The sequence below is a fragment of the Fusarium verticillioides genome, chromosome 5 (assembly GCF_000149555.1).
Source record: "Fusarium verticillioides 7600 chromosome 5, whole genome shotgun sequence".
NCBI classification, from domain to species: Eukaryota; Fungi; Ascomycota; class Sordariomycetes; order Hypocreales; family Nectriaceae; genus Fusarium; species Fusarium verticillioides.
The window spans coordinates 754,004-779,278 of NC_031679.1; the positions used below are offsets into that span (position 1 = coordinate 754,004).

At 49.5% G+C, this 25,275-nt stretch overlaps 13 protein-coding genes across 13 annotated transcripts; 5 read left to right on the forward strand and 8 right to left on the reverse strand.

The window, feature by feature from the left end:
* The first annotated feature begins 1,498 nt into the window (after positions 1-1,498).
* Positions 1,499-3,133, forward strand: FVEG_03167 (hypothetical protein). Its single transcript, XM_018890776.1, has 2 exons — positions 1,499-1,980; positions 2,032-3,133. The coding sequence occupies exons 1-2, from the start codon at positions 1,643-1,645 to the stop codon at positions 3,074-3,076; spliced, it is 1,383 nt and encodes a 460-aa protein (XP_018747150.1). The 5' UTR covers positions 1,499-1,642; the 3' UTR covers positions 3,077-3,133.
* A 277-nt stretch (positions 3,134-3,410) lies between these two features.
* On the forward strand, positions 3,411-3,812 carry FVEG_15199 (hypothetical protein; the record flags this gene model as incomplete). The annotated part of the gene is made up of 1 exon (XM_018904322.1): positions 3,411-3,812. One exon carries the CDS (start codon positions 3,411-3,413, stop codon positions 3,810-3,812), a length of 402 nt encoding a protein of 133 aa, XP_018747149.1.
* Positions 3,813-3,947: 135 nt separating this feature from the next.
* Positions 3,948-4,907, reverse strand: FVEG_15198 (hypothetical protein; the record flags this gene model as incomplete). Its single annotated transcript, XM_018904321.1, has 1 exon — positions 3,948-4,907. One exon carries the CDS (start codon positions 4,905-4,907, stop codon positions 3,948-3,950), a length of 960 nt encoding a protein of 319 aa, XP_018747148.1.
* Positions 4,908-5,161: 254 nt separating this feature from the next.
* Positions 5,162-6,575, reverse strand: FVEG_03166 (hypothetical protein; the record flags this gene model as incomplete). The annotated part of the gene is made up of 1 exon (XM_018890775.1): positions 5,162-6,575. The coding sequence occupies one exon, from the start codon at positions 6,573-6,575 to the stop codon at positions 5,175-5,177; it is 1,401 nt and encodes a 466-aa protein (XP_018747147.1). The 3' UTR covers positions 5,162-5,174.
* A 14-nt stretch (positions 6,576-6,589) lies between these two features.
* FVEG_03165 (hypothetical protein) lies at positions 6,590-9,682 on the reverse strand. Its single transcript, XM_018890774.1, has 2 exons — positions 7,879-9,682; positions 6,590-7,830 (listed from the first exon to the last, which is right to left on the reverse strand). Exons 1-2 carry the CDS (start codon positions 9,354-9,356, stop codon positions 7,713-7,715), a joined length of 1,596 nt encoding a protein of 531 aa, XP_018747146.1. The 5' UTR covers positions 9,357-9,682; the 3' UTR covers positions 6,590-7,712.
* Positions 9,683-9,873: 191 nt separating this feature from the next.
* FVEG_03164 (hypothetical protein) lies at positions 9,874-11,793 on the reverse strand. The gene is made up of 2 exons (XM_018890773.1): positions 11,235-11,793; positions 9,874-11,187 (listed from the first exon to the last, which is right to left on the reverse strand). Exons 1-2 carry the CDS (start codon positions 11,596-11,598, stop codon positions 10,112-10,114), a joined length of 1,440 nt encoding a protein of 479 aa, XP_018747145.1. The 5' UTR covers positions 11,599-11,793; the 3' UTR covers positions 9,874-10,111.
* Positions 11,794-12,678: 885 nt separating this feature from the next.
* FVEG_03163 (diphosphomevalonate decarboxylase) lies at positions 12,679-14,539 on the forward strand. The gene is made up of 2 exons (XM_018890772.1): positions 12,679-13,271; positions 13,324-14,539. The coding sequence occupies exons 1-2, from the start codon at positions 13,210-13,212 to the stop codon at positions 14,435-14,437; spliced, it is 1,176 nt and encodes a 391-aa protein (XP_018747144.1). The 5' UTR covers positions 12,679-13,209; the 3' UTR covers positions 14,438-14,539.
* Positions 14,540-14,635: 96 nt separating this feature from the next.
* On the forward strand, positions 14,636-16,484 carry FVEG_03162 (hypothetical protein). The gene is made up of 2 exons (XM_018890771.1): positions 14,636-15,004; positions 15,058-16,484. The coding sequence occupies exons 1-2, from the start codon at positions 14,897-14,899 to the stop codon at positions 16,294-16,296; spliced, it is 1,347 nt and encodes a 448-aa protein (XP_018747143.1). The 5' UTR covers positions 14,636-14,896; the 3' UTR covers positions 16,297-16,484.
* Positions 16,319-17,426, reverse strand: FVEG_03161 (cytochrome c heme-lyase). Its single transcript, XM_018890770.1, has 2 exons — positions 16,807-17,426; positions 16,319-16,758 (listed from the first exon to the last, which is right to left on the reverse strand). The coding sequence occupies exons 1-2, from the start codon at positions 17,325-17,327 to the stop codon at positions 16,485-16,487; spliced, it is 795 nt and encodes a 264-aa protein (XP_018747142.1). The 5' UTR covers positions 17,328-17,426; the 3' UTR covers positions 16,319-16,484.
* Positions 17,427-18,562: 1,136 nt separating this feature from the next.
* FVEG_03160 (hypothetical protein) lies at positions 18,563-19,667 on the reverse strand (the record flags this gene model as incomplete). The annotated part of the gene is made up of 3 exons (XM_018890769.1): positions 18,563-19,180; positions 19,238-19,307; positions 19,366-19,667. The coding sequence occupies 3 exons, from the start codon at positions 19,665-19,667 to the stop codon at positions 18,563-18,565; spliced, it is 990 nt and encodes a 329-aa protein (XP_018747141.1).
* Positions 19,668-20,143: 476 nt separating this feature from the next.
* On the forward strand, positions 20,144-21,538 carry FVEG_03159 (hypothetical protein; the record flags this gene model as incomplete). The annotated part of the gene is made up of 1 exon (XM_018890768.1): positions 20,144-21,538. The coding sequence occupies one exon, from the start codon at positions 20,144-20,146 to the stop codon at positions 21,536-21,538; it is 1,395 nt and encodes a 464-aa protein (XP_018747140.1).
* A 119-nt stretch (positions 21,539-21,657) lies between these two features.
* FVEG_03158 (hypothetical protein) lies at positions 21,658-23,229 on the reverse strand (the record flags this gene model as incomplete). The annotated part of the gene is made up of 4 exons (XM_018890767.1): positions 21,658-22,094; positions 22,156-22,655; positions 22,713-22,903; positions 22,957-23,229. 4 exons carry the CDS (start codon positions 23,227-23,229, stop codon positions 21,658-21,660), a joined length of 1,401 nt encoding a protein of 466 aa, XP_018747139.1.
* Positions 23,230-23,640: 411 nt separating this feature from the next.
* On the reverse strand, positions 23,641-25,137 carry FVEG_03157 (hypothetical protein). The gene has a single exon (XM_018890766.1). The coding sequence runs from the start codon at positions 24,988-24,990 to the stop codon at positions 23,770-23,772; it is 1,221 nt and encodes a 406-aa protein (XP_018747138.1). The 5' UTR covers positions 24,991-25,137; the 3' UTR covers positions 23,641-23,769.
* Positions 25,138-25,275: the final 138 nt, after the last annotated feature.

Here is a 25,275-nt window from a genome sequence, read left to right on the forward strand (position 1 = left end):
ACAGGCAATAATCCCCGATTTTCTTTAGTAGCTAAAGACTGTATGACTATGTGAGTACGGAGAGTATTCTAGCCAGTGGCGTTCTCAAAGAATAGCCGCTCCTGGAGTTTAACAAATACTGAATTTTTAGATTAACAAAGATTATTTCTTAGAATAAGTGATGTGTTTTCAGTTCAGTCCTCTAGCAACGTGATAGTATCTTCTGCTAAGTGAAAGCTGAGAATGAGTGCTATCGTTCTTCTAGATTATGCTGGTAGACGTACGCGAAATCGGGAGTTTTGATTCTCGTGAAACCCAGCTTATTCTGTTATAAGGCATCTCACCTTTATGTAGTATTGTCTGATCTTTATATTAACTTGGTCAGATGAAGTTCGTATCAGCTCTGGTCAACCTTCTGGTCAGAATCCTTGCTATGTAAATATTTTGGACTATCTTCGAGTTCCCTTTTGTAGGAATTGCCGCCTGACGATATTCTCTAATATATACTGTATGTATTTCGGTAGCCTTGAATTAATTATAGATTTCTTCTATCCAGACGGGGGCCTCAGTCGTGGCAATCGTAATGAATCACGATACCATTCTCAGCCTCTTTCAAGTCGAAATCCAATGGTAGCGAGTAACATAGCCAAAGAATCATTCCAAACTCAGATTTATTTATACTATGAAATTAATGGTCATTTGCGTTATCTGCTGCCATCGCGGGGTATCCAAAACCAAAAGTTGCGAGATAGGCGAATCTTGGGATTGCGTGATTCTGATAGGGGTTGCACCATCGACAAGCCGGTTACCTGGAACCTTTTTATAACCGAGCGTAACCCACGAGGCGATCTGTATGGATATTCCCCGCAGACCTTGAGTGCTAAACACGGATTCTTGCCGGTATCTCGGCAATGTTGAGTTTCACTTGTGAGTGGGTGGTTTGGTGATCGGTAGAAGACAGTGCCGAATAATGCGGGAAAGGGAGCAAATGGCTACCACTTTGAGAGTTCGGATCTCTTCAATGTGATTGTTTGAAATGGATAATCAGTATGAGAAGTTTCCGCTGAAGGTGTCTGATGCTTGGCCATCTTGCATTGCTCCCGTCTGCCATATAGGCAACCGGGATACACCCGATCAAGCCCAGAATAAACTAATCAGTAATCCTTCAATACCTCCAATCATCATCTCTAATCATAAATTCTCTCCTATCACTCACTGTCGCGTTAATTCCGCACGTAGCATCCCTGGAGTTGAGTGATTGATAGTCCAAATAACACCATCGCCCCGTGTGGGGATCACACCCCGACACCGGTCTCTCCCACGACGTCTCTTTGAGAAAAAGCTCGTCACGTCATTGGAATAATTGCGGGCATGGGATAACATATCCAAGCGTGATTCGATGAACCCTACATGACGCCATGCGCTATGCTCTTCGGGAGTCTGTTAGGTTACTTGCATCCGTTGAAAAGGATCGGATTGCCTGTTTTGTCGAATGGACGGTAGATTATTGAAAAGGCTCGTTACCCCTCGTAAGGTTTGGATTTATAATTTTACTCGTGAAGCGAAGTGCTGCTATTTAAATAAGGCGTGTTGTGTTTGCTGACTTGGGCCCGCCTAATCAGTCTGATATTGCGTGAAGATATACGGCATAGATATCAGCATCATGAGCGCATACCTCTCCCTTTCGGCCGAACCGGCTTTCGGAGCGCGGATACCTCTCTCATTTGTCACGGATTCATCGCAAGAACATCCTGTGTCTCAGACACCATCAGACTCTCGGCCTCGATATACACCACCTACCGATTTGACAACACAAAACCAAGCAAGCGACTCTGAGACTAAGCATCCTATACCATCTTCTCAGACAGTTTTGTTATTACATGGCTTACGGCAACCCTATCAAATCACCGATGGTCACCCCGTCCCTAGCACAAAACACGACCATGAACTACTAGTCCGTACTGATACTATTGGACTGAATCCCATCGACTGGAAGTCACCGTAAGTCGGATACACGCCTATGATATAATTATAACCACTGACAAAACCCAGTGACTACGGCTTTGCCATCCCCGAATTACCATATATCTCCGGCCGTGAAGCATCAGGCACCGTCGTTCTCGCCCCCCAAACCCCCTCAAGAATCAAATCAGGCGACAAAGTAATCGTCATATCAACCGACTACCGCGATCTCCGCAAAGCAACATACCAACAATACGTAGTCGCCTCAGACTTCAACGTTGTGAGAATTCCAAAGGAAATCACTATCAAGCAGGGCGCTACACTTGGAGTCGCATACGTAGCTGCTGCTCTGTCGCTAGGAATTTGTCTCGGCGTTGATTTTACGTCTGTTCAGGATGGCCCACACATTCTTAACCTCGTGAGAGAAGTGCCCGAGGAGGCACTTCCGGAAGATATCAGGGGAGAGTGTCTGAATAGTATTTTGCCGAATGAGGGTGCTAAAGCTGGGGATTGGATCGCTATCTGGGGCGGGTCTTCGACCTCAGCTGTTCTTGCTGTTCAACTGGCTCGTCTTGTTGGACTAAAGGTTGCTTTGGTTGTTGATAATGCAAAGCATGGAGTTCGAATTTCCGAGAATCCAGTTCTTCGACCGGATCTTCTGGTTGATAGCCATGATCCCGAGCGAGCTGTTGCTGTTCTTCGCGCCAACACTAGAGGCAAACTCCGTTTCGGTATCGACACAAGAGGTAAAGATACAGCTGAGGTTTTGCTCCGCGCACTTGAACCTGAAGAGCTTCATCGGAACGCAGCGAACATCACTTCGCCGCCCAGCACTCCGCCCGCTGAGCCTATAGTGCCCGCTCATCTAGTCGGTATGAGCGGTCTCCCCAAAACGGGCCAGTCAGCTGGTGTTATCTTTCATACTATCCCTTTCAAGCTATATCATGAGGTACCGGAGGTTGGCGAGGTGCTATCGAGATGGTTGGAGAGGTTATTGTCAAGTCGTGCGCTTGTGCCGCCCAGAATCATCGATGTTGAGGATGGTCTGCACAACGTGAACAGGGGCCTAGATAGGATGAGGAAAGGGGAGATTAGTGGAGGAAAGCTGGTGGTTGATTTGAAGACGAGCCAATAAGCATATTTCAGAGGTAGACCAAAATACAAGAAAGGGGTTCCATTATTATTATCTACAGCCAAGACTGTCGTTGCTTTCCTGAAACCTGGTGTAATGCTGACTCTGCTATTGGCTGCGTATTCCGTATAAGGCTGGACTACTCCACGGCAGGACATGGATTTGGCTCCCAAGCATCAAAAGGTTGTAGCTAGACATTGATGTACGGATACTCAGTTCATAATCCAGAATATCCTCTTCGACGTCTTTTCAGACTTCCCACTGTCACGTTTTGTCATTCTTCACCCAAGGGCGAGCTGAATCAATCTCCTTCATAACGTCTCTTCACACTCCCAAAATGTCTTCAAACAAATCATCACGAGCTCTTCGAACCGAAGTTTCCAAACTAGCCAGACTGTCCAACATTCAAGGCGGTCTACCACCTCTTATGAGGGGCCTACCAGTTCTAGCGATCATGGCCGGCGAGGCTATCGCCAAGACAACCAACACCACAAACATGATTGAAGAGCGAATGCTTGGAGCGGACGAAGTATTTATACTTAAGAGCCCACAGGAATCAACAAGAAGTACGGTTTTGAAAGATATTGGTCGGCCAGGCGTAAAATTGATGTGCCAGACATGCGGGCAGAAGCTGGACAAGATCGAGAGGGTAGGAGTGTTTGATATTTTACGGGGCCATGGCTCTTTGAAAGGGCGTCATCAGATATCTAGGAACGGAGACTCTAATGGTGGTGTATGAGAAGTATGGAAGCCATCTGAGATGAAATCCTCAGCCATTCTATTGTACAAAATCTGGTTATTCCACTCTATCACCTCAATCCCAACTCAATCTCATACCCTTCTCAGCCAACACTCTAGGTCTTTGAGCAGATCCTTATTCTACCAGTTTCCGCAACGCTGTTTCAAAGTGCTTATACATAGTATAATGAGTCTCATCCTCAAACTCATGCAACTCACTCCCCCGTATCCGCTCCGCCATATAACGGATCATCTGTATAGGTGCATTCGCATCTTTCTTCCCATGCCACATCTGAATGCCATCATACTGAACCTTCTCAAGATCAAACCCCCAATCCTTCGACGTGAGAAGATTCATTTCGTGTACGGCAGCATCAGCTCCCTGACGAAATGGCTCGTCGAGAACCGTGTCTACCAACTCTTCTAAGCTCATGGTCTTTGGTTTTGGCTCCCCGCCCTCAGCTTCTTCTTTCTTGCGTTCAGCTTCGAGCCATTTGTTGAGTCTTCTAGACACAGGACTGGATAGGACAACCCATCTGATGGATAGGTACAGCATGTATAATGCTCCCCGAAGAGTCGATGGAGAATAGTCCGCCCAGACTTTAAAGACGCGGCGGTAGTATTCAACGTGCTTCGTACCAGCCGCCCAATGCGGTGCAGTTGCAAAGAGTCCCACGCTGGTCACCGTACGCTTTGGTAACGCGTAAGCACAAGCTAGAGCGAATGGACCGCCGCCCGAGAGACCGAAAACAGAAAATTGGGGAATTTTATGTGCTTGAGAAAACTCCATCACATCAGTTGGCCAATCCAAGATCTGATACCCAGGCTTGAACGTGGAAAGTCCGAACCCAGGTCTGTCGAGAGCTATGAGGCGAACACCACATTTTTGAGCTATCTCATGAATAGGCTTAGCTTCAAGTCTGCAGGAAGGGTATCCATGGAAGTAAAAGACAGGTTTTCCATCTTGTTTTCCGAATTCTGCAAAGCCTAGTGTTCGCCCGTCTGAGAGGCGAAAGGTGTGGTGGGTTCGGGAGGAGGTGGAGAGTAAGCGTTGGGTTGAGGATGTTGAACGGTTTCGAACCGCCTGCGCTGACATTTTGAGCATTTAATTAATGAAATAATGAGGAAGTGAGTCGAGTTGTGTTGTGGTTATGAGATCTCAGGTTCATGTTATATAGTGGATCAAGGCTTACACGCGGGATACGCGATACGAGAATACGGAATACGAAGCCAATCAGATGTCGCGATGATTCAACTGGGGCAGCACCAAGAACTCCTTCATCAGGCTTCAGCATTTCAAGCATGAATAGCCTCTAAGTACGGGTTCCCATCAAATTTCAAGCCATAAATCGGGCTACGCTAATTAAACAGTCTTAAAGTAAGGCGACCAAAACACGCCATCACCATCCCAAGTCCTCTTCACATCCCTCAAAACCTCCAACTTCTCCGTATCAAACATATCGCTCAAGTCCTTCCCAGGCCTCAAATTATTCGGAAAACTTCTCGGCACCATCCTCTCATCACTCTTCCTGAATCCCGTAATTACATCGTCCAGAATTGGCCCAAATGCCTCTCGTGTCTTGTCCTCCTTGGCCACCATCACCATAAACGCATTGATGTTTCTATCCCTGCCCTCCACGAACTTCTCATTCTTTATCGCAGCAGTCTTGTCGATGTTGTAGGCTGAGATAATGAGGCCTGATTGTTGAGCATCTGGGTAGTCCTCCGTTGCGATGCGCCATTTCTCGAAGCCTGCTTTTATGGCTTCGGCAGTTGTCTTGTGAAGACGACAGGATGCTATGGTTTTGTGGCCGTGGTGAGAGTTGTAGATATTCATCTTGGCATTGGCATTCTCGAATGGAAATAGCTCTGTGTTTGCCACGACGGCCTTGCTGACAATATCGTCATGGAATAGCAGCGCTGTTGCTTTCTCAGCCTGCTCAGCGGGACCAAAATACTGATACCCAAGAATGATGATCGGAGACCCAGCTGCTGGAGTACCGGGAGGACTTCGTGCAAATGCCAAGCTCATGTATCCATCGGCTGGAGGGTCACTCAAATGCAGAAAAGTCTTGATAGCAACGTCTAGCGCTGGAGCAGGAAATATGAGCGACCGTGTCCAGATCTTATTGTCCTCCATGTTGAGACTTGAAAGTGGAAAGGCAGAGACCGTCAGCTCCGTGACGACACCGAGACCATGACCCGCTCCGCAAAGTACATTGAAGAGAGCTTGTTCCTTGTCCTTTGACAAAGAACCAACTTCGACAACGTCTCCTGAAGCAGTAACAAGTCGGAACGAAACCATGTTATCGACCATCCATCCATGACGACCAATCTGTGCACTGTTCCCACCTCCAAGCATACTTCCCACGAAGCCAACGGCGTCAGAGTTGGGAATGGGAGTGTAGTAGCCCTGGTCTGCCAATGCCTTCAACACCTCTCCGACGAGGACTCCACCGCCAACCTTGACAGTTCCTTCATCCTTGTTCAGCTCAATCTTCTTGAAGAGCTTCATGTCGAGGTACAGTGATGCTGAGTCCACGCTGACAAACGTTCCATGGCCCCCGCCAGCAGCCACGATTGTAAGCTTGTTCTCTTTCGCGACACCAATCGCATCTTTAACATCTTTCTCGATCTTTGGGGCAACTATAAGAGCAGGCCGCCCAATCTGTGTATCAGACCAGCGAGGGAGTTGTGGTGTATTATTGTCAGGGATGACATATTCGCATTGAAGCGATTCAATGCCCTTGACTTGAGCAGACATATTCACAAAGACAACTGGAGACAATAGGATAGTATTATTTGTTATTTATCGGACGCAGTCCCGCTCTTATACTCTGTCCTTCAAGTCGGCGGATCTAGTGCTTACCTTTATCTGAATATCTGACATGCTCACTTCCGAGATACCCGACTTCTAAGCCGCAGTAATATCACGATATCACATCAGCGGTATTATCCCAAGCGCTAATTAGCCCATATATCCATTCCCCCATGTCAGGCCAGCACGACTAATCATCCATCCTAACCCACGAATCCGCCAGACCACTACACTTGACACACCACAAACTACTCACCTTGAGCATATCCACAAATCCCCCCGGATCATCTCTAACGACATACGGCACATCCATGACAAGCTCGCACTCCAGGCAAATAACCTGATACACATTCTTCCCCTCTGCATTACAGGGAACACACCACCCCGGGCCGAGGTGGTGAGTAGTCTCATTGCATTTTGCGTTTCCGCAGTGAGAGAGAAATGTATCTCTTTCTATTTCGCGCTTGGAGGCAACTTGCTTGATGTATATGTCTTTCAGGCACCGGAGACACATTGTCTTGGAGCCGGTGAAAGAGGCATGACAGCGGGGACAGCTGCGGATTGGGGGATTGAACGCTGGTGCTAGATAGCCACGGAGAAAGGACTGGCGGATGAATGATGCGTTCTCGTCAGTCATTGTGACGGGTGATTGGGGAGTGTTGCCTTGCCGACACATTGTGAATTAGTTGGGTGGTGATTTTCTTGAAACGGTTGTCTTGAGTCCTTGGTGTTGGAACTGCCACCAGACGTCGAGATCTTTCGACATGAAGAGCCAGTTTATCTTATAGAAGATATGGCATTGGTCTTCGGCTAGGCTGTTCTTGAGTGTGTGAGTGAACCAAGGTCTTGTTCAATTGAGACGCGACATGCTTTGTCCTCCAAGTGTACTCCGTTCAACACAAAGCATTTTCGATCCGTGTCGGTGAGCAAGAACAGACCACAAAAATCATTACTGGAGCAAATGTTCAGATATCAGTCATAACAGTCGTATTCAATTCCCAAAGATGTCTCGTGTATCCGTCCTAATACCCAATACCTCCATCATGAATCGTCTCTCGTATTCTCATCACCACATCCATATGTTCAAAGCGCAGGTCCCTCCCACTGCTCACGACGCAGTCTAACAAGCCAGGACTGTTTATGCGGGAACGAAATCTGCTTCTCGCGCGAAAATCCAGTAAACTCTAGACCCTGCAGAAACCTACTCATTGTCAGTGCGGAACAATCATGCTTCAAGGAACGAACTCACCTCGCATTGTCCACTCTCGGCTCAAGGCATATACTCATTGTTCGGTAGTCCGATGTCAAGCACCAATGCACCAATCCCGTCAGCCAGATTGGAACTCGTCCTCTTGCCCACTCTTCTCCGATGAACACGTGAAGACCTCTGTCCCAATCTGCAGCATCGCTACCGAGATGCTGGCCGAGGATGTCCTCTTTGACCCAGTAGATCTCAAAGTAGCCAAATGGTACGCCGTCCCATTGTCCAATTACAGGGAACGAGTTAGGTTGGTTCAACGATTTGGTGAGGAATTGTTCATCATACTCGCCCCAGAAAGCGCTCACTCGAGGCTTCTTCATCCACATCTCTAATAAAGCCGCATCATTCATCGTAGTAAGATGGGATTGCTCAGGAGGCTTGGGTCCAACGGGTCCAAGGTAGGGTACAGGGTTAGGTGAAATGGAAGCAACTCGGAATGAAAGGTACTGGTTAACACTCGGGACAAATCTCGTATAGAAAACTTCGCCCATCCTAGGTGGCTTTGGTCTCATCGGGTGACGGATATTATTCGTAAAAATATATTGAAGAGGAGCAGGTGGGTAGTAAGTCGGAAGATGGGAGCTCGAAAAGAAAGGTCCAATAGGGAAGCTTGGCGGGTTTGTCATCGACGTTGGAGTTGGTCCACCAGGAAGATCATAATCTACTCGATTAATAGATGAATGCGGCGAATGGTGCTGGAAAGTCTTGTGGAATGACGATGGTGGCTCCATAGGTAAAGGTGAATTCGGGCGACTCCCAATAGGTGATCCAGGAACAGAATCGTAATTCGCACCGGCTTTGTTAGGCTGCAAAGAGAAGAGAAAAAGCCGACCGGGGAGTTGCCAAAACATGCGTCTCGAGACAAACATATCAGACCAATCCTCCCCGTTATCATCCAAGCTCGTTCCAACAGCACTGCTCCCCGACGTTATAAGTCCCATGCGCTCAAGCTTGGGGATCAAATTCCGACCTCGGAGAACTCCATCGCGCTTGATGTTGATCCGCCATTCACCACGAGGCTTCGCAGCTTGAGGGGTCTTCTCCGCCGCCTGAGCAGGAACTTGCGGCGCAGGCTCGGGCTGGTGAAAGTACCAGTATAGTGTAATCCACAGCATCATGGCAATCTGTCGTGTAGGACTCGCAGCGGGTTTGAACTCGGAGCTCGAAGGGTTCGCGATAGACGAGATGAAGAGGTTATCGCCCTGCAGCGTCGGCTTAGCGAAAGAGTGAATCTGCCTCTTTGCCTTCCCATCCAGCGCAACACCATTCTCTCTATTCTCGCCATCCTGCTTCTCTGTATCATCATCAGATGCATCATCGCTCTGCGTGTTCAGCACAACAGTCCACCCCACAGGGAACGCATTATGATGCGTATTCAGCTCATGGCTCTTGAAGCCGAGACCTGCAAAGACTGGTGTGACGGTAAAGGTCTGCCCGTCTGGCAGGCGAATGACCTGGGGAGCCATAATCGCGCGCTTCTTCCTTTTTCGGGGGCTTGTCCGTAGACTAATCGGGCGGGTGGTGGGCGCTGTAGTGTTGCGCTTGCGGGGGATCGGCTGGAGACGGGAGGGGAAAAGTTGACTTATGTTTGACTTGGTTTTAGGTCGGTGCTAAAGCTCCTGGAGAAGAGTTCCAGAAGACTGCCTCTTTCGGGTCACATGCTGACCTTTGAAGAGGCGATCGTGACAAACGCCGAGGCGGTGGTTGGATGCGCTGATGGAGGTGGTGGAGAGATGTTATATAGGCGTGGTTGGAGGTGAGGGACAGTAAATATGGGCACTGTACCCTACCTGAGTACTACGTCTGACACAGTATTAATATGGACATGCACTCAGTCTTGTACGTCATGATAAGTCCATCCATCATATCATACCCCGCCATGATCTGGAATGCTTGGCTCTATCTCGGCGGCTTTGATCCCAATACGAAAATCTTGTCTCAAGGTTTTCGTTTATCAGAATCCCCATGTCACAGATCATTTATGCAAGTCATAAATCTAACATGAAATCAATTGTTTGTTGCCTATCGCTATGCGTACTCCATAATCCATCCGAAATCCAGCCCCTTCAATTTACAGCAGTCTCCTCCCTCTGAAGGTGTCAGTCACCACACCCACCATCAATAATTGTTGCGTGTTCTGAACCCCCAATGCTAAGCCATTCGCCATGGTCTGATGTTTAGTGTACAAACTTTGCATCTACTCACTTCTAGATCTCGTCGTTTACTGCTTCTTCTTCTTCTTGACCTCTTCGGCGGATCCGGGTCCCTCGTCGTCGTCTTTGCCCTCAGTCATCTTGGTACCATCTCGGCCCTTCTTCTCCTCCTCGAGAACCTTTCGCACTTGCTCGCCTCCCAAGTCCTTCTTCTCATCCCAATCAACATCGTACTCACTAGCCACGACCTTGATCTCTTTTCGAAGTTGGTTAGCCTCGTGTACCAGCTGCTCCCATCGATTCTGGTCAAATCCTCGTTCTTGGTAAAGTGCTGCTTGTCGCTTTGACACTGTCACTTTCATGGCCGCCTTGTAGCTTAAGTCGCGGCTGATGTAGAGAAACCAGAGGTAAGCGCCCATGACAGTTGTCAGACCAGCGAGATACGTAACGGGCTCGACCAGATCCCAGCCCCATTGCGTGTGGAAAGTGACATAGTAGACAACTCCCCACCATCCAGCCAATGCAGCAAAGCCACCTTGTGCCAATCGATGCGCTCCCTTGTGCGCGAGTGCGTCGCATTCGTTCTTGACCTTTGACATTTCTTCAATGTCGCGTGACATGCGTCTTAGGTTCATGCGCATGTAGTATGTTCGGTCTCTGAAGCTGGGTACCGCAACTCGAAGTTCCTTGTCGAAGCCCTCAACGTCAATCGCGAATTCTCGACCGCGAGCAGCGTCTCGAATAAAGTCTCCGATCTCGGTACTGCCACTCCAGCGCACCCAGTTCGCCTCTTTGCGGGAAGGGCCTTCATGGCCAAGACCAGAATATGATGCAACATTACCGCTGCCGTTCTTTTTGTCGTTCTTCTTTCCATGCTGTTCTTCTTGGTCTGCTTCGGCTCGGAATACGATGTCGGGTAGCTTCTCACGGCCCTTATACTGGACCGGAGGGATTTCGGCTTGGATCAATCGCTCGAGGTAAGAAAGAGGTTGGTGCGGGTGCACGAGGAGAGCTAAGGGCTCAACTGTTTCGCCTTTGTCTTCGACGTCTTGTTGTACTGGTCTGTTGACGTGTTCCTGTTCAGGATGAAAGGGCATTGGCAGAATGAGCTTCAATAGACGCGTTGGGGTTGTCAATAGACGTCCTGTGCGGGTCAGTATACATATTGTGGATTGATTTCATCAAGCTTACCCTTCTTCATATCCGTCTTGTCAGGTATATCGGAATCCTTCTCAGCTTCTGAGTCCACTCTATGCCATGGTCGGTCATTCTCCAAGGTCTGAGCGCTGGCACCAGATGTGACCTTTTTCATATCTCTCTTGCGCGCCTGCTCACTCAACTCTTCTTTTCGCGCTGTCTCCTCCTGCGACTCAGCAGCAGCAGCAGCTTCTTGGTTGAAACATCTCGTCGTTGTGAAGGCGCGCCTAAAAGCTGTTTGTTTTGTCTCGCATCTGTACAACGCTGGTAATTGATGAGAAGCAAATTGTGTATGTGGCCGTGATGCTCGCAAAGCAGGAGATACTCCAAGCGCAGCGCGCCTCAAAGCGTGATTCATGACTGCGCCTTTACAATGTCAAGGTAAAGATCGTGTGTTGAAGGAGCAGCAGATCAAGGTGCAAGTAAGCTTTCTGGCCAAGGCGGGAGGCACATGCACAGGGGGGGACACAGACGATGAGACGAGGTAGGACGTGGAAATAAGGTCGTGTCATTCATTTACAGCCAAGATTTGCCTTGCTTGTTTTGGAATTCATTGCCCGGTGCGGTCACCACTATCTCATCGATCAATCGATCAGCTGCGGCTTGTGACGTCAGGACCCCAGCCAAGCTTAATCCGTCCCTGGAAGCTTCATCCACTCGGTTTCTGATTGGCTGAGAACCCACTGCTCACCGTTGACGCAGTATCACTGCCACAATTCTCAGCTCAGCCAAGAACACAGATACTAGAGACATGGCGCTCTTATGAGGCATCCTATGATTCGTTCCGGAGGTTAACTTCCTGTTTGTTGAAGCCTCTTATGCACTGCCACGTGCGCCTTCAAGACATATCAAGCTTTGATGTTGAGGAGAACACAAAAGGCAATGCAATGTTGAAGAGGTGACAACAAGAAATACAGAGGAATATTGAGCCATCAGGCAAGCTCATTGGCAGGTCCCAATATTTCATAGTTACCATATTAGCGACCCATGTTTATAAACTTCCCCTCTCGCGTAGGTATTGTCATTGAATTGATGGGTCGTGGCTTCAAAAGCTGGATGCAGTTGTCTGAACATCCACCCTGTATAGTTACACTTTTAACATCGAGAGATATGCCGAATAGCGTTTTAAACCAAGAATAAAACGTAAAGGGAACCTGTTTGCACGCACTCGAACTTCAATTCTTGTGGTACATGACCTGATATATAATTATTGCATCATGGTTGTGTTAACTCTGTAAGTTGGAAATGGAGTCGACTACCCTGGAGCCTGGAGCCCGCTCCAGTTTTAAGTCGAGCTGAACAGCAATTAGAGATCAGAGAATCTTTCATCCAATCCTAAGCACCCATGCTATCACAGTTCCGTCCACAGGGCACGACGCGAATCTTTATAATACTTTCTTTTATACATCCATCCAACTGTTGTGTCTTCACCCATGATCAAAGTTCAAACGCAATTGCCAAGGCTCTTATGCTCACGTTGAGCCGCTACTCGCCAGCAATCTCGCCTACCAAATTACCTTTCTCTACCTTACTGCATCCAAAAACATTACAAAGTCAATTGATATCTCAACGCATTGTTCCTATAATAGCCGTTCTAAAGCCTATTCTTATTTCCACCTCCACTTCAAAACGAATCCTGCTGAGTTCCCAAACCCAACATATGGAAACTCAAAGTGCATTGGCTGACCCCCAAGAGCTCCCCTTGGTGTTGAGGGGCTTCAGGGGTCCAGAGGGGTTTGGACCCCGCACTAGACTTCATGAGGTTACAATCCGACCAATTCTCTGAGCAACCCGTCCACGGCTCATTTCCCCATAGATACAACAAGTCGGTGAAGTCAAATTTCCTTCTTTGTCAAGTCCCGAATCTTGCGTCTCTCGTATCAATTGAGCGTCTGGTTTGTTTCACTGCAATCTTTGTTTCAAACTTTCTCCAAAACCTTCCTCCATCTACCTTATACCCCGCTTCATAATGTCCGATACAAAGGTCTACCGCGCCAGCACCACTGCGCCCGTCAACATCGCCGTAGTCAAGTAAACACTACACCCCTATCGCATCTCAAAGGCCTTCACTAACACGATACAGATACTGGGGAAAGCGCGATGCTAAGCTCAACCTCCCTACCAACAGCTCCCTCTCCGTAACCCTCTCGCAAGCCGATCTCCGAACTCTCACAACAGCCTCGTGCTCGAGCACCTTCACTGATGGCGACAGCCTCACTCTCAACGGAGAGTCCTCCGACATCTCTGGCGCCCGAACCCAAGCTTGCTTCCGCGAGCTTCGATCCCGCCGCGCCGCTCTCGAGGCCGCCGACTCTTCGCTCCCCAAGCTGTCCACATACCCCCTGAAACTCGTCTCCGAGAACAACTTCCCCACTGCTGCTGGCCTTGCCTCCTCAGCTGCTGGTTTCGCTGCGCTCGTCCAGGCTATCGCTCTTCTGTACGAGCTTCCTGACTCGCCTTCTGATCTTTCGCTCGTCGCTAGACAAGGATCTGGATCTGCTTGCCGAAGTCTCTTTGGTGGATATGTTGCGTGGAGAATGGGCGAGAAGGAGGATGGAAGCGACTCAAAGGCCGATCTCGTCGCGCCCGCTTCACACTGGCCTGACATGCGCGCTCTGATCCTCGTTGTCAGCGCCGCCAAGAAGGGTGTCTCTTCTACCTCGGGCATGCAGCAGACCGTCGCTACATCCGGTCTCTTCAAGGAGAGAATAGCAAACGTTGTCCCCGCCAACATGACCGCGATGGAGGAGGCCATCAAGAACAAGGACTTCCCCAAGTTCGCCGAGGTCACCATGCGCGACTCCAACTCTTTCCACGCTACTTGCGCCGACACCTACCCTCCCATCTTCTACATGAACGACGTTTCCCGCGCCGCCATCCGTGCTGTTGAGTACATCAATGAGAAGGCTGGCAGGACCATTGCCGCTTATACCTTCGATGCTGGTCCCAACTGTGTTGTCTACTACGAGGAGAAGGACGCTGATACCGTGGTTGGTACTTTCTACCAAGCGCTCCAGGGTGTTGGCGGTTTCAAGGAGGGTGCTGCTAGCGCCAAGTCTAGCGTTGAGCTTGAGAGTGGTCTTGCTTCTACTTTGAAGGAGGGTGTGAGCAGAGTTATTTCCACTGGTGTTGGTGAGGGTCCTATCAAGACTGATGAGTTCCTTGTTGGAGAGGACGGTCAGGCTGTTCGACGATAGACGGGGATATAAAAGATCTAGTGGAGTAAATAGCATGTTGGAATGATATACAGAAGTTTGACGCTGAAAAAAACAACGCATTACTAATTGTCACATTTGGGAAGTGATTCTAATGCTGTTGATCATGATCATGAGCTGAACCGTTGTTGATCCTCCACATCGCCGTGTGGGGCCGTCCAAACTCACCTCTACGCCATCAATCGGTTCCGGGGACTTTCTATCTCCACCGTAGGATCAATGCTTACCTGACCTACAAAAGAAGCATCTTTGAGTTTAAAATATCCTAGTCAAGACTCAGTTTTAAGGGCGCATTGTACCAGCCGGTCGCACTGACACGTCTTCGCCTGCGGGGCACTGCTCGTGTCACTGCAACATGTGCCGTGACACCACTGTGAGCTGCCTATAGCTCACAGTCCTCCAACTCTCTCTCATCCTTACAACCTCATCAACACCATCGCGATGGATGGTCTAACGAGCCTCCTGGGTCGCGGTGAACCTGTTGAGATCGTGGAGCTGGATAAATCAGGAAATGTCTCACGAACCTGGAATCACACCGTTGACAACCATGTACGTTGCTTTACGCCTTTGGAGTATGAGCATCATGGCTAATCTAGCTTCAGGTCGTTGCCAAGTCGAAACCTAGCATCCCGCTCATTCCCTCTCTGCGCGAGGCCTTCATGCCAGTCGGATACCCTCACTCTGTGTCATCCGACTACCTAAACTACCAATTCTTCGACTCCCTCCAAGCTTTCTTCTCAACAATCACCTCCCTCCTCGCAAACCGAGCTCTCCTCCAAGGTCTCGGCGTCGGAGATGCCAACTCATCCGCTACATTCGCGATGCTGCTCACAGTCCTCAAGGACGCCATGTCTCGCATCGCTACTATCGTCTTTGCCCACCAATTCGGTCTTCGTATTGAACCCGATGCCAAGCGCTTCCGCTTCCTGGCTGATCTTTTCAACGACACTGCCTTCTTTCTGGAGCTTTACAGCCCGTACTTTGGGCCATATGGAAAGATTCTTGCTTTGACTTCTGGAGAGACGTTGCGGGCGTTGTGTGGCGTGGCTGCTGGCGCGAGCAAAGCTGCTCTTAGTGTACACTTTGCAAAGCATGACAACCTCTCTGAACTCAATGCCAAAGAGGCCAGCCAAGAGACCGCCGTAGGTCTTATCGGTCTTCTTTTTGGAACAATTGTGGTCAAGTACGTCGAGGACCACCACAGCGTGCTGTTCTTGATGACTGTTCTCGTCTTGGCCCATCTCTGGATGAATTACCTTGGAGTCCGGGCTGTGTGCATGGACAACCTTAACCAGCAACGCGCAACCATCCTGTTCGAGGAGTATCTCAAGACCGGAAACGTGCTCTCCCCCAAACAAGTCGCCCGCCGAGAGAACATCCTTCTCTGGCGACCCGTCGTCCGCAACCAACATGGGCAGAAAATCGCACGCATCGAAATGGCCAAAAGCTACTGGGACGCCATGGGTGCCAAAGCTCCCAACAGCAACATCGTCATCATCGACGGGGCCCGCAACTCACTCTTTGTCTGTTATCACTCAAAGCGCAGCTACACGCCCATCAAGATCATGCTCTGGCAGGACGCCAGTGCCGTCCACGCCATTAGTGCTTGGTTCATGGCCATGGAGATGGCCTGGCTTCTGGAGAAGAGCCAGGGTTACACCGACAAGCTGGATAAGATCTTCCGCGTAAAGGAAACCGTTGATGGCTACGAACAGAAGTACGACAAGCGAGAGCTCTGGGATGAGATGCTTGCCAAGGGATGGAACATCGAGGCGCAGTCCTTTGAGACAGGTGCTCCTGTCCGTCTGCTTGCTCAGCTGGAGGGGAAGAAGGATCAGTGAGGTAGTTAGATTGGAGGTTATTGGCGTCAAGGCGAAAGGGAATAATACCCTAGAACATGAAAATTGATTCAATGGAGATTTATGCTAGTCATCCAACCCTCTATGCTTTCGACCCATGTTGTACATTTTCCCAAACGCCCCCAGTGCCTGATTCATAGATCATACAAATTTTATACAGCAGTTTGTCGCTATGCAAGGAAGGCCCACCTCTTGGCTCGCATCTTAACGCCCTCCCATGTATTCAGCTTCGGCCTCACATCGAGATAGAAGCTAGGCCCGCCTTTTCCATCTGGTCGTCCGGCGTAAAAGTCGATAACGTAGTCAACCCTCGTACCGCATCGGTCGATAACCCAATCGTGCCTGTCAAAAGGCGCCGTGTAGCCGAGTATAGTATTGAAGCGAGCGGTGGGAGTCATGCGATCCATCTTGTTGGCAAAAGATTCGAGCTTGGGGCCATCACACCTAGCACAGTTAGTTCCCCTCCTACCAATCAAGATGATGTAGCCTTACTTTGTGCCCTTGAGATACGGCGCTTCCCACTCCTTGATCTCCTTCCAAGCTCTTTCATTAACAGCATTGTGAATCGGCACAACGGTCTTCATGTCCGCTACCCTCGCATCGTAACCCTTCCGCTTCATCGCATCGAAAAACATCTTCTCCGAAGGATAAACCCAATTTCCAGAGGGATCTAAACCAGTCTCCATTTCGTGATTCGCAGGCTTCGCAGGTTCCTTTCCATGATCGACCGGACACGCCGCAGGTCCGCCAGAGGTACGTGGAATTGTGGATACAACGCGATCAGTATCTAGACCATCGTTCGAAGGAATTTGTGTAGGCGGCGGTGTAGGTCTGCTCGAGGACCATGGGAGATATGACGAGAATGTTTGCGACCATGATTTCGACTGTGCTTGCGCTGTGTGGTCGACTGGACATCCAGCTGCCTTTGCTTTTGCGGCTTCGGCTTCACGGGCTTGGGCGAGCCATGCTTCGCGGGATTTGTGATCGACGGGACAGGCGTCTTTGTCTGCCATGACGAGGATGATGTGCGGTGTTGTCGTCGGGAAGAATTGGGTGACGGTTCGAGAGATTCAATTGCAAGGTTACAGAAAATGGCGTAATTGATCATGGATGGATCGGATCAAATGCGCCGGAACGGATTGGTTTGGACGTTTTGCAAAGAAAAATAATGTGGGTCAGGTCCGCGTTTTTCCCGCACGGGCCGGAGGTTTAACCTACATCGCCGACTTCACTCCATTAACTAACGCTTGTATTGGAATATCTTCCAATTTTAGAAGAGCGTTCTTGAATTAATTGTAAGCTTGTAAAGTTTAGACCTTAGTTATTAAATCTCTTGGAACAGCCTTAGGATTAATGATTACATTTATAAAACTCGTTTAAACTTTGGTAATCTTGGAGCATGAATATTCTATTATCTCGCTACTTTCTTGCCTTGAAGACGCTTACTATCGATTGCTATTCATCGCGATCGAAGCGCCCTCGGACTCCTGGAGCATGTTTCCACGTCATGACCCGGATTGACAAGCGAGGGCAATATTCGGCTCGACGTCTGCTTTATCATATTGTAGAGCCATTCCAAGCCCATACACCTCATTTCTGGCATCTCATAGTATATTCTCTGACGGGCGTTGAATGTCTTCGGAGGGAACTGATGTACAGTTTGTGTGTAATCCCGATGGTAGTTCGTCATGCTGGACCGTCGTGGGTTGACAACCTGCTCAATGATATCCTCGGGCTTGACGATGATGTACAGAACTCGAAGTTGGGGGAATGGTTTAAGGAATTCCGCCTGATAAGGTAGCAAACAGTCTCCTCAGCTGGGTCCAAGTTACCTAAATCTGTTCATCATTTAGGATTTAGGTCCTGAGTTTTCTTTCCTCCCTTAGTAGGTACCTTGGGCACTGTAAATTACCTACAGACATGGATACATTTACAAGAAGAGTCAAAACTTAGTAGAAGATTCTTAAGATGGCTACAAGTATTATAAAGTCAAGACTTTACTTCTTTGAACCTGGCATAAGACTTTGAGTTATAATACTGAGCTAAACTATTTATACGTAGCAGTTAACCACTCAGCATTGCCAGCGCTTGTTTAGCCTCATGACCGTCAGCAGACTGTTGGGGAAACTACAAAGCATCCAATGTGCTATCGACAGATATCATGAATGGCTGTATTCTATCTAGAAAGAACTTGTGATAGTCACCTGTAAATATGTAAATAAGTCGTCCTGCATGGCGTAACCCAAGTTCAAGACGCCTTGCCCGCCTCGCGGTAACTCTTATACTTCCTCATATGCCAATCAATGCTCTTCCACCGCTTGCCCTTCTCATCCTCAAACTCAACATCCATTCTCGGCCTCATAAAGTACGCACACGAGAACCTATTCTCAATCGTCTCCCCCGGGTACGGAGCCACGCGGTGCACCACAGACCGGAACTTCCTCCCCGAGAGGAAGCGAAGCGAGTCGCCTACGTTGACAATCGCGCAGCCGTTGCGAGGCTCCACAGACCGCCACTCCTGCGTGTCCTGGTTGAATGTCTGCAGGCCACGATCGCCGCAGAAAAGGATGGTGAGGCTGCCGACGTCGGTGTGGGCGCTGAGGCCTGCGTTGGGACCTTCGCTTGAGAGGGAGGGGTACCGCTGGACTGTCATGCATGAGGTTGAAGGGTCTGTGGGGGGGTGTTTGGGCGCAAATGGTGTGCTTGCATCGTGACTGATCTGGTCCAGGGCATCTAGCAGTCCTATACCAATCTCATGGAGCTTATCCATGACGTTGGCCAGAAGGGGGGCTTCACCTTGCAGTACCTGTGGTAGGGAAAGAGGATGCCCGTCTACGATAGGGTTGCATATGCCATCTCGGGGAAACTGGCAGTGCTGTGTTATTCGCAGGTTACCGATGAATGAACTTATTGGAATACCTACTGTGTATCCTTCCACGCCATGCTTCTTCCCATCTCCAGCCAGGCCCGCGTTCCTCCCGAAAGGGGTGTACCTACACTCAACAAGTCAGAATACAAGCAAAGCTGGTGCCAAGTTGAGGATAAACGTACCCATTGAGCTTCCAGGGGCCGATTGTGTCGACGTCATACTTCATCTTCTCATCCTCGTCCAGCTGGAAGAAATTATTCACGGCCTTATATACCAATGGTACCTCTTTGATGACCGGTATAGCCTCTCCGTCAGCATTCTGGAGATCCAGGTACAAGAACCCATCCTTCTCACATGCTCTTCGGAGAGCGGATAGCTCACAGGCGTCTCCCTGCTTGATCCTTGTATACGAGATGGTTGTAAAGTCAGCGGACTCGGGTGAGGGGACTTTAGTTGTTTTGGTGATTGTGGCTGTTGTTGACATATTGGCCGACTTGGATGGGTGAATAGTTCCTGAGGCAAGGGTTTGAATAGAATTTTAGTGCCTCTGAGCCTCTGATATAACATGCTATCCAACGGTTGCGCTGGAATGTCGTTCAAGTCCCCGAATTAGTCCATGCCCTGTGAGCGAAGAATACATCGCTTTGGACATAAACACTGGACGTCACCAAGGTTGCGCTTTGAGTATGCATGCAGTGTCATTCATGCAGGGTTCGCCAATCAGCATCATTATTGGTGTAAGTTGGTATAAGCCAACATTCTGCGGGGTCATTGGCTCTGTCTCTTATCCATTTTATGCAAGTCATTCCTGTCAAAGACCGGTTCTGACACTACATTACACCATTTTGTCATAAGTTGACATCGGTATAGGTAATCGCCTACTGACCCTAGCTACAGCAGCCTTCTCATGTTCGCACCCAGCTCTAATCCTTCGTCTATGGTATTGCAGCACACATCACAATGAGCATCCCAGGCCTCCCCGTGGAGGGATCACCGCAATCTTACTGGCAGCATGAGGCCCAGAAGCAACAAGTACCTGCACCAAGCGAACCTCTCCCAAGCTCATGTGATGTGGCTATTGTGGGCGGTGGCTATTCAGGCATCGCTACGGCATACCACATACTGAAGACAACCTCTCCACCACCCAGTGTGTTCCTCCTCGAGGCAAAGGATCCGTGTTCTGGCGCTACAGGACGGAATGGGGGACATCTGCGCCCTGACTACCTGATGGGAGCTGCGAGCAACTCCAAGAGGTACAGCGCCTCTGCGGCGGCTGAGATCGTGCAATTTGAAGCCCGTCATCTTGACGTGATAAGAGCCCTTATCAAGGAAGAAGCTATCGACTGCGACTTTGAGGAGACGGAGAGTCTCGCTGTTCTCACAACCCCGGGACAAGTCTCCATGGTCCGTGAGGCATACGAGGGCTTGAGGCAAGTATCGCCTTTCAGCAATTCCCTGCTGGATGTGGTGGAGTTCTACGAGGGTGACGATGCACCTCAGCGTACAGGACTGCGAGAAGCAAAAGGCTATTTCTCCACGCCTGCAGCCCGGGTATCGCCCTACAAGCTTCTCACGGCTCTTTTGGCGCGCTGTGTCTGTATAGGACTCTCAGTAAAGACCCAGACTACTGTAGTGTCAGTTGAGAACTCTGGATCAGGTGGTCATATACTCAAAATGCGCTCGGGGGAAACTATAGTAGCTCAAAAAGTCGTCATTGCCACGAACGCCTATACTCCAGCACTTCTCCCCGAGTACAAAAGTTCTATCGTGCCCTGCAAAGGACTTGCATGTCACATCACAGACCCCACGGGCAAGCCAATACCGAAACTCCACGCCGCAAGTTATGCCATAATGGAACAGGACGCCGTCTCCAACAAGACCGGCTACAACTATATGGTGCAGCTAGATGACAACAGCATAGTGGTTGGTGGCGCCCACCACAAGTATGATGAGAATGACCCAGGGAGCTGGTACAACAACGTTGACGACACGCAACTCATTGAGCCAGCGCGGCGGTACTTTGAAGAAGACTACATGCAGCGGACATTTCTCGGGTGGGAGGAGTCGGGCGCGCGTGTCGATCGTGTCTGGACGGGGATTATGGGGTATAGTACTGATTCTCTTCCTCATGTAGGAGAGGTTCCTGGTAGACATGGTGTATTCGTGATTGCTGGGTTCCACGGGCATGGTATGCCTGTTATCTTCTTGGCCGCGGAGGGCATTGCAGCCATGACTCAGGGGCTAGTATACGAGAAGACTGGGATGCCGTCTTTGTTCAAGACCTCCAGGGATAGGCTGGATTCAGAAAGAAACGACATCCTGGCTGGAAGGGGCATTAGGTCGACGAAGGAGTAGATATTAGCTGATGTATGCTTGTATATAAGGACACCATAAAAACTATGTATGTACTTCAGCAAATGCATTTATTCTTAGTACCTTTGACCATCTACTCAGCACTCTAGCTCCAGGCCCATCTATAGCTTGTCTTCAGTCCTTTCAAAAGCCTGCTCAAAGTCCGCAATTATATCCCTCGCATCCTCTATCCCAAGCGACAACCTCACAAGGTCCTCATCCACACCCATAGACAGATTCTCCTGCTTGGTGAAGTGCTTATGCGTAGTTGACCAGTGGTGCCCAACCAGCGTCTTGGAGTCGCCCACATTCGTTGTGTTGATGATCATCTCAAAGGAGTCGATCAGGGAGATAGCCTCCGCCGCGCCGCCTTTGAGCCCGAACGTGATGACCGTGCCGAAGCCCCGCTGGAAATACTTGAGGGCAAGTTGGTGATGAGGGTGATCTCGGAAGCCTAGATAGCGCACCCAGCCAACTCGGGGATGGTCCTGGAGCCAGAGGGCCAAGGTCTCGGCGTTCTTGGACTGACGCTCGCAGCGAACTGAGAGTGTTTCTACCCCTGATGACGGTTAGTAAGACTAAGAATCGTCTTCATGGGAAGATATAGTTTTGCTTCTTACCGATGAATAGCTGCTGGGCTGCAAATGGACCAAGGCATGGCCCCGTATCACGCATATACTCAGTCTTGAGATACTGCATATACGCCCTGTCACCCGCAGCCGCATACCAATCATCCTGCTCACCCTTCAGTCCCGGAAGCTCTCCATAGAGACCTGGGAAGCGAATCTTATTAGTCTGCCAATCTGAACGCCCAGTCTCAATAACAAGACCGCCGAGGGTAGTGCCGTGGCCTCCTATCCACTTGGTCGCGGAGTGGATGAGGATATCGGCGCCCCATTTAGCAGGCTGACAGAAGTAACCAGCTGCGGTGAGTGTTGCATCAACCACGAGGGGGATCTTGACATGTTCTGAATGTGCGATTGCGGCGAGAGCTTCAAAGTCGGGGACGGAGAACATGGGGTTTCCGAGAGACTCGGTGAAGATGAATTTGGTCTTGTCGTCAATAAGAGATTTGACGTGCTCCAGATCGTTTACATCACACAACCGTGATTCGATACCACTGTGAGCTCGATTTAGCCTACAGGCTTCTCCTGATGGCAACAAGCAAACGACTTACAGCTGGGCCTGAGCCTTGCGGAACTGGCGGTACGTTCCGCTATGAATGCTCGTAGACACGATGACATTATCTCCCATTCCCGCTAGCGACGCGATGACGCCCAAGACTGCCGCACTGCCCGATGAGAAAGTGAGGGCATCTCGACCGTCCTCGAGGGCGGCAATGCGCTTCTCAAGTCCATCGTGAGTTGGCTACATATCCGTATTAGACAAAGTGCTGAATTCTCATTGGAAGAGAGACTCACGTTAGACACACGGGTGTACAAATGGTTTTGAGAGCTCGATATGTCACTCAATGCTACGTTAAGAGCAGCTGAAGAGCCGAATTTGAATGAGGCGGTGTTATAGATGGGCAGCGTGCAGTGGCCATACTTTGGGTCTTCTTCCAGCCCTGCATGGATCTGGATGGTGTCGAATCTCCATTTTGGCTTGTTCTTGAAAACTCCGTTAGTTGAGGGCCGCGATAGCTTGTTCTCTGAGGTCCCATTGGTGTGTCCATTTGTGTTGCGTTCTTTCATGCTGGGCCGTGGAGAAATGGAGCTGGCGAATGTGGGTTTAGAAATGAACAATAGCAAGATAGACAGACTGCATAGGGCGAAGAGAACAGAGGAGCGAAGTCTGCTGGGAGCATGGCTAGATACGAGGGAGCACGTCCACTTTGGTACCATTGCCTCTGACTCTGCAGGGTCATACGCGGGTCTTTGCCTCTTCAGGCCTTTACTTATGTAAGTATTATATGCATAAGGTAATCTTCAAGGGTAAGGTAAATAGGACGCAATTGGCGATTTATGTGGATTGGTCGGTGTGACTTGGTATCATTTCACCATACTGCAGCATGAGAGTATGAGGGTGAGCATTGGATACTGGATAGTGCTACGATTCTGATATACCTTTAGCATATATGGACCAACAAACGCAACTAGATGTATGGTATATGCGTATTCTTGACGTCTTTTTGAAAGCACCCAGGTTAATTGAACATCTCCTAATAGGGATACAAAACACTTGTGACTTCTGAACTACATGAACCCCTTAAGATACCACCGGACTGCAAACCTTCACCATATGGCGATACATCTAACTTCAATACTCCAACGAGCCGGCCCGTAAGCAGTATCGCCAAGATCAGGACTCGCATGAGGCGCACCCCCAACATCGCCAGACACCAAACCTCCCCCAAGAGCAGCACTATCAAAGAACTTGAGCACAATGACCTCGTCTGGCTTCTGCTCCGGGAGGTAGTACCACTTCGGACTCTCCATTCCACTCGCAACCACTCCCGAGTCCTCGTATGCTCTCGCGTCTGCCTCGCTGATAACCACAGACTCCAGCTCTCGTAGAAAGTCACCGCCCATAGAAGGCGCAGCTAACATTCTAGACTCGTACCCAAGAAATCCTAATGCTCCATCCTGGGGAAATGACCATCGAGGAGCCATTGCTAACGGATCCCGCGTGACTGTTCGCATGGGCCGCCAGACGCTGTAGGCTGCGTATCGAGGTCCCAGCTTGCCCTCTGCGTTATACTTGGCATCGATGATATCGTTGCTTGCTTTATCTTGAGCATCAAGGCTAGCTGAGGCACATATCTTGTCCTCGGCGTCAATAATTCCAACTTCAAGCGCGGCTTTGTAAATGTCTGGCCTCCAGCGACGGATAGAGCGCCGAGCACCAACAGGCGTATAGTCTACATGTGCTCCTCTCGCAGGCCTCGAGTTGTCAGAGGATGCAAGATGCGTTGGCCGAGTTTCATCTGATGCCTTGTAATTATCAGGTACACTCTTCTGGTCTTTGACATTGACGGCCGCCGAGCTACCGGCTCCATTCGCAGGTTTCTTAACCGGTGCATCACCTCTTCGAACGATGCTATTCGTAATAAAGACACGCGCCGCCCCTGTCAATTTAAGTACTGAATCTTTGACTTCAGGGAAGTAAGTCTCCTCTAAAGTCTTCAAATCATCGTAATCCCCAGCCTGCACCTCGTCGTCGACTTTGGCCCATTTCGGGTCAAACTTGATAGCGGTGAAGCCAAAGTCCTTCAGGATCTCTGCAGAATGTGACCAAGACCAGTCTGCACCGTTGGGGAAAGCTACTGGGCGCAGATCATGGAGAGGGTATGGTACAGGAATCTGCTTTACGTTGGGGTTGTTGGTGTAGCCCCTGTTCCAAGCTTGTTCCGAGGTATGTCGCACGCCATCATCGATCTGATACTTGATAGTGGCTATTGTTTGCGGGTGATCTGTTCGGGAGGTTTCTTTGACCTCGGATGCATAATGAGACATGATGATGGATATGAGAGTGGTCGCCTGAAGTGACTAATGGTGATATTCGACAGCTCGAAGACGGGGAGGCATCTACACTCATGATGCTAGCTCATGATATACACACCAGGTCAGAGCCATTCTGGTAACGTTCAGGCCACATTGACCATGCCTCGAGAAGTCAAGAGACCTGATACTCTGTGTCAAGCGATATCTACCATCCAGGTACCTTACTTGTCTAGTGCTTTTGTCACACCACATCAAAGTCTCAAGTTTATTGTCATCCTCCCGCCATACAGCCGTGTA

What these genes read in the sequence shown, in the direction of transcription:
- FVEG_03165 (XM_018890774.1), bottom strand. Translation starts at nt 9,356, where the DNA reads ATGGCTCCCCAGGTCATTCGCCTGCCAGACGGGCAGACCTTTACCGTC. An exon ending in CCGAGAGTGGACAATGCGAG is followed by an intron (nt 7,831 to 7,878) that starts GTGAGTTCGTTC and finishes GACAATGAGTAG; the next exon opens with GTTTCTGCAGGGTCTAGAGT.
- FVEG_03164 (XM_018890773.1), bottom strand. Translation starts at nt 11,598, where the DNA reads ATGAATCACGCTTTGAGGCGCGCTGCGCTTGGAGTATCTCCTGCTTTG. An exon ending in CAAGACGGATATGAAGAAGG is followed by an intron (nt 11,188 to 11,234) that starts GTAAGCTTGATG and finishes TGACCCGCACAG; the next exon opens with GACGTCTATTGACAACCCCA.
- FVEG_03157 (XM_018890766.1), bottom strand. Translation starts at nt 24,990, where the DNA reads ATGTCTCATTATGCATCCGAGGTCAAAGAAACCTCCCGAACAGATCAC.
- FVEG_03162 (XM_018890771.1), top strand. Translation starts at nt 14,897, where the DNA reads ATGGATGGTCTAACGAGCCTCCTGGGTCGCGGTGAACCTGTTGAGATC. An exon ending in ATCACACCGTTGACAACCAT is followed by an intron (nt 15,005 to 15,057) that starts GTACGTTGCTTT and finishes ATCTAGCTTCAG; the next exon opens with GTCGTTGCCAAGTCGAAACC.
- FVEG_03163 (XM_018890772.1), top strand. Translation starts at nt 13,210, where the DNA reads ATGTCCGATACAAAGGTCTACCGCGCCAGCACCACTGCGCCCGTCAAC. An exon ending in GTCAACATCGCCGTAGTCAA is followed by an intron (nt 13,272 to 13,323) that starts GTAAACACTACA and finishes AACACGATACAG; the next exon opens with ATACTGGGGAAAGCGCGATG.
- FVEG_03167 (XM_018890776.1), top strand. Translation starts at nt 1,643, where the DNA reads ATGAGCGCATACCTCTCCCTTTCGGCCGAACCGGCTTTCGGAGCGCGG. An exon ending in CCCATCGACTGGAAGTCACC is followed by an intron (nt 1,981 to 2,031) that starts GTAAGTCGGATA and finishes GACAAAACCCAG; the next exon opens with TGACTACGGCTTTGCCATCC.
- FVEG_03161 (XM_018890770.1), bottom strand. Translation starts at nt 17,327, where the DNA reads ATGGCAGACAAAGACGCCTGTCCCGTCGATCACAAATCCCGCGAAGCA. An exon ending in CCGTATCTCAAGGGCACAAA is followed by an intron (nt 16,759 to 16,806) that starts GTAAGGCTACAT and finishes TAACTGTGCTAG; the next exon opens with GTGTGATGGCCCCAAGCTCG.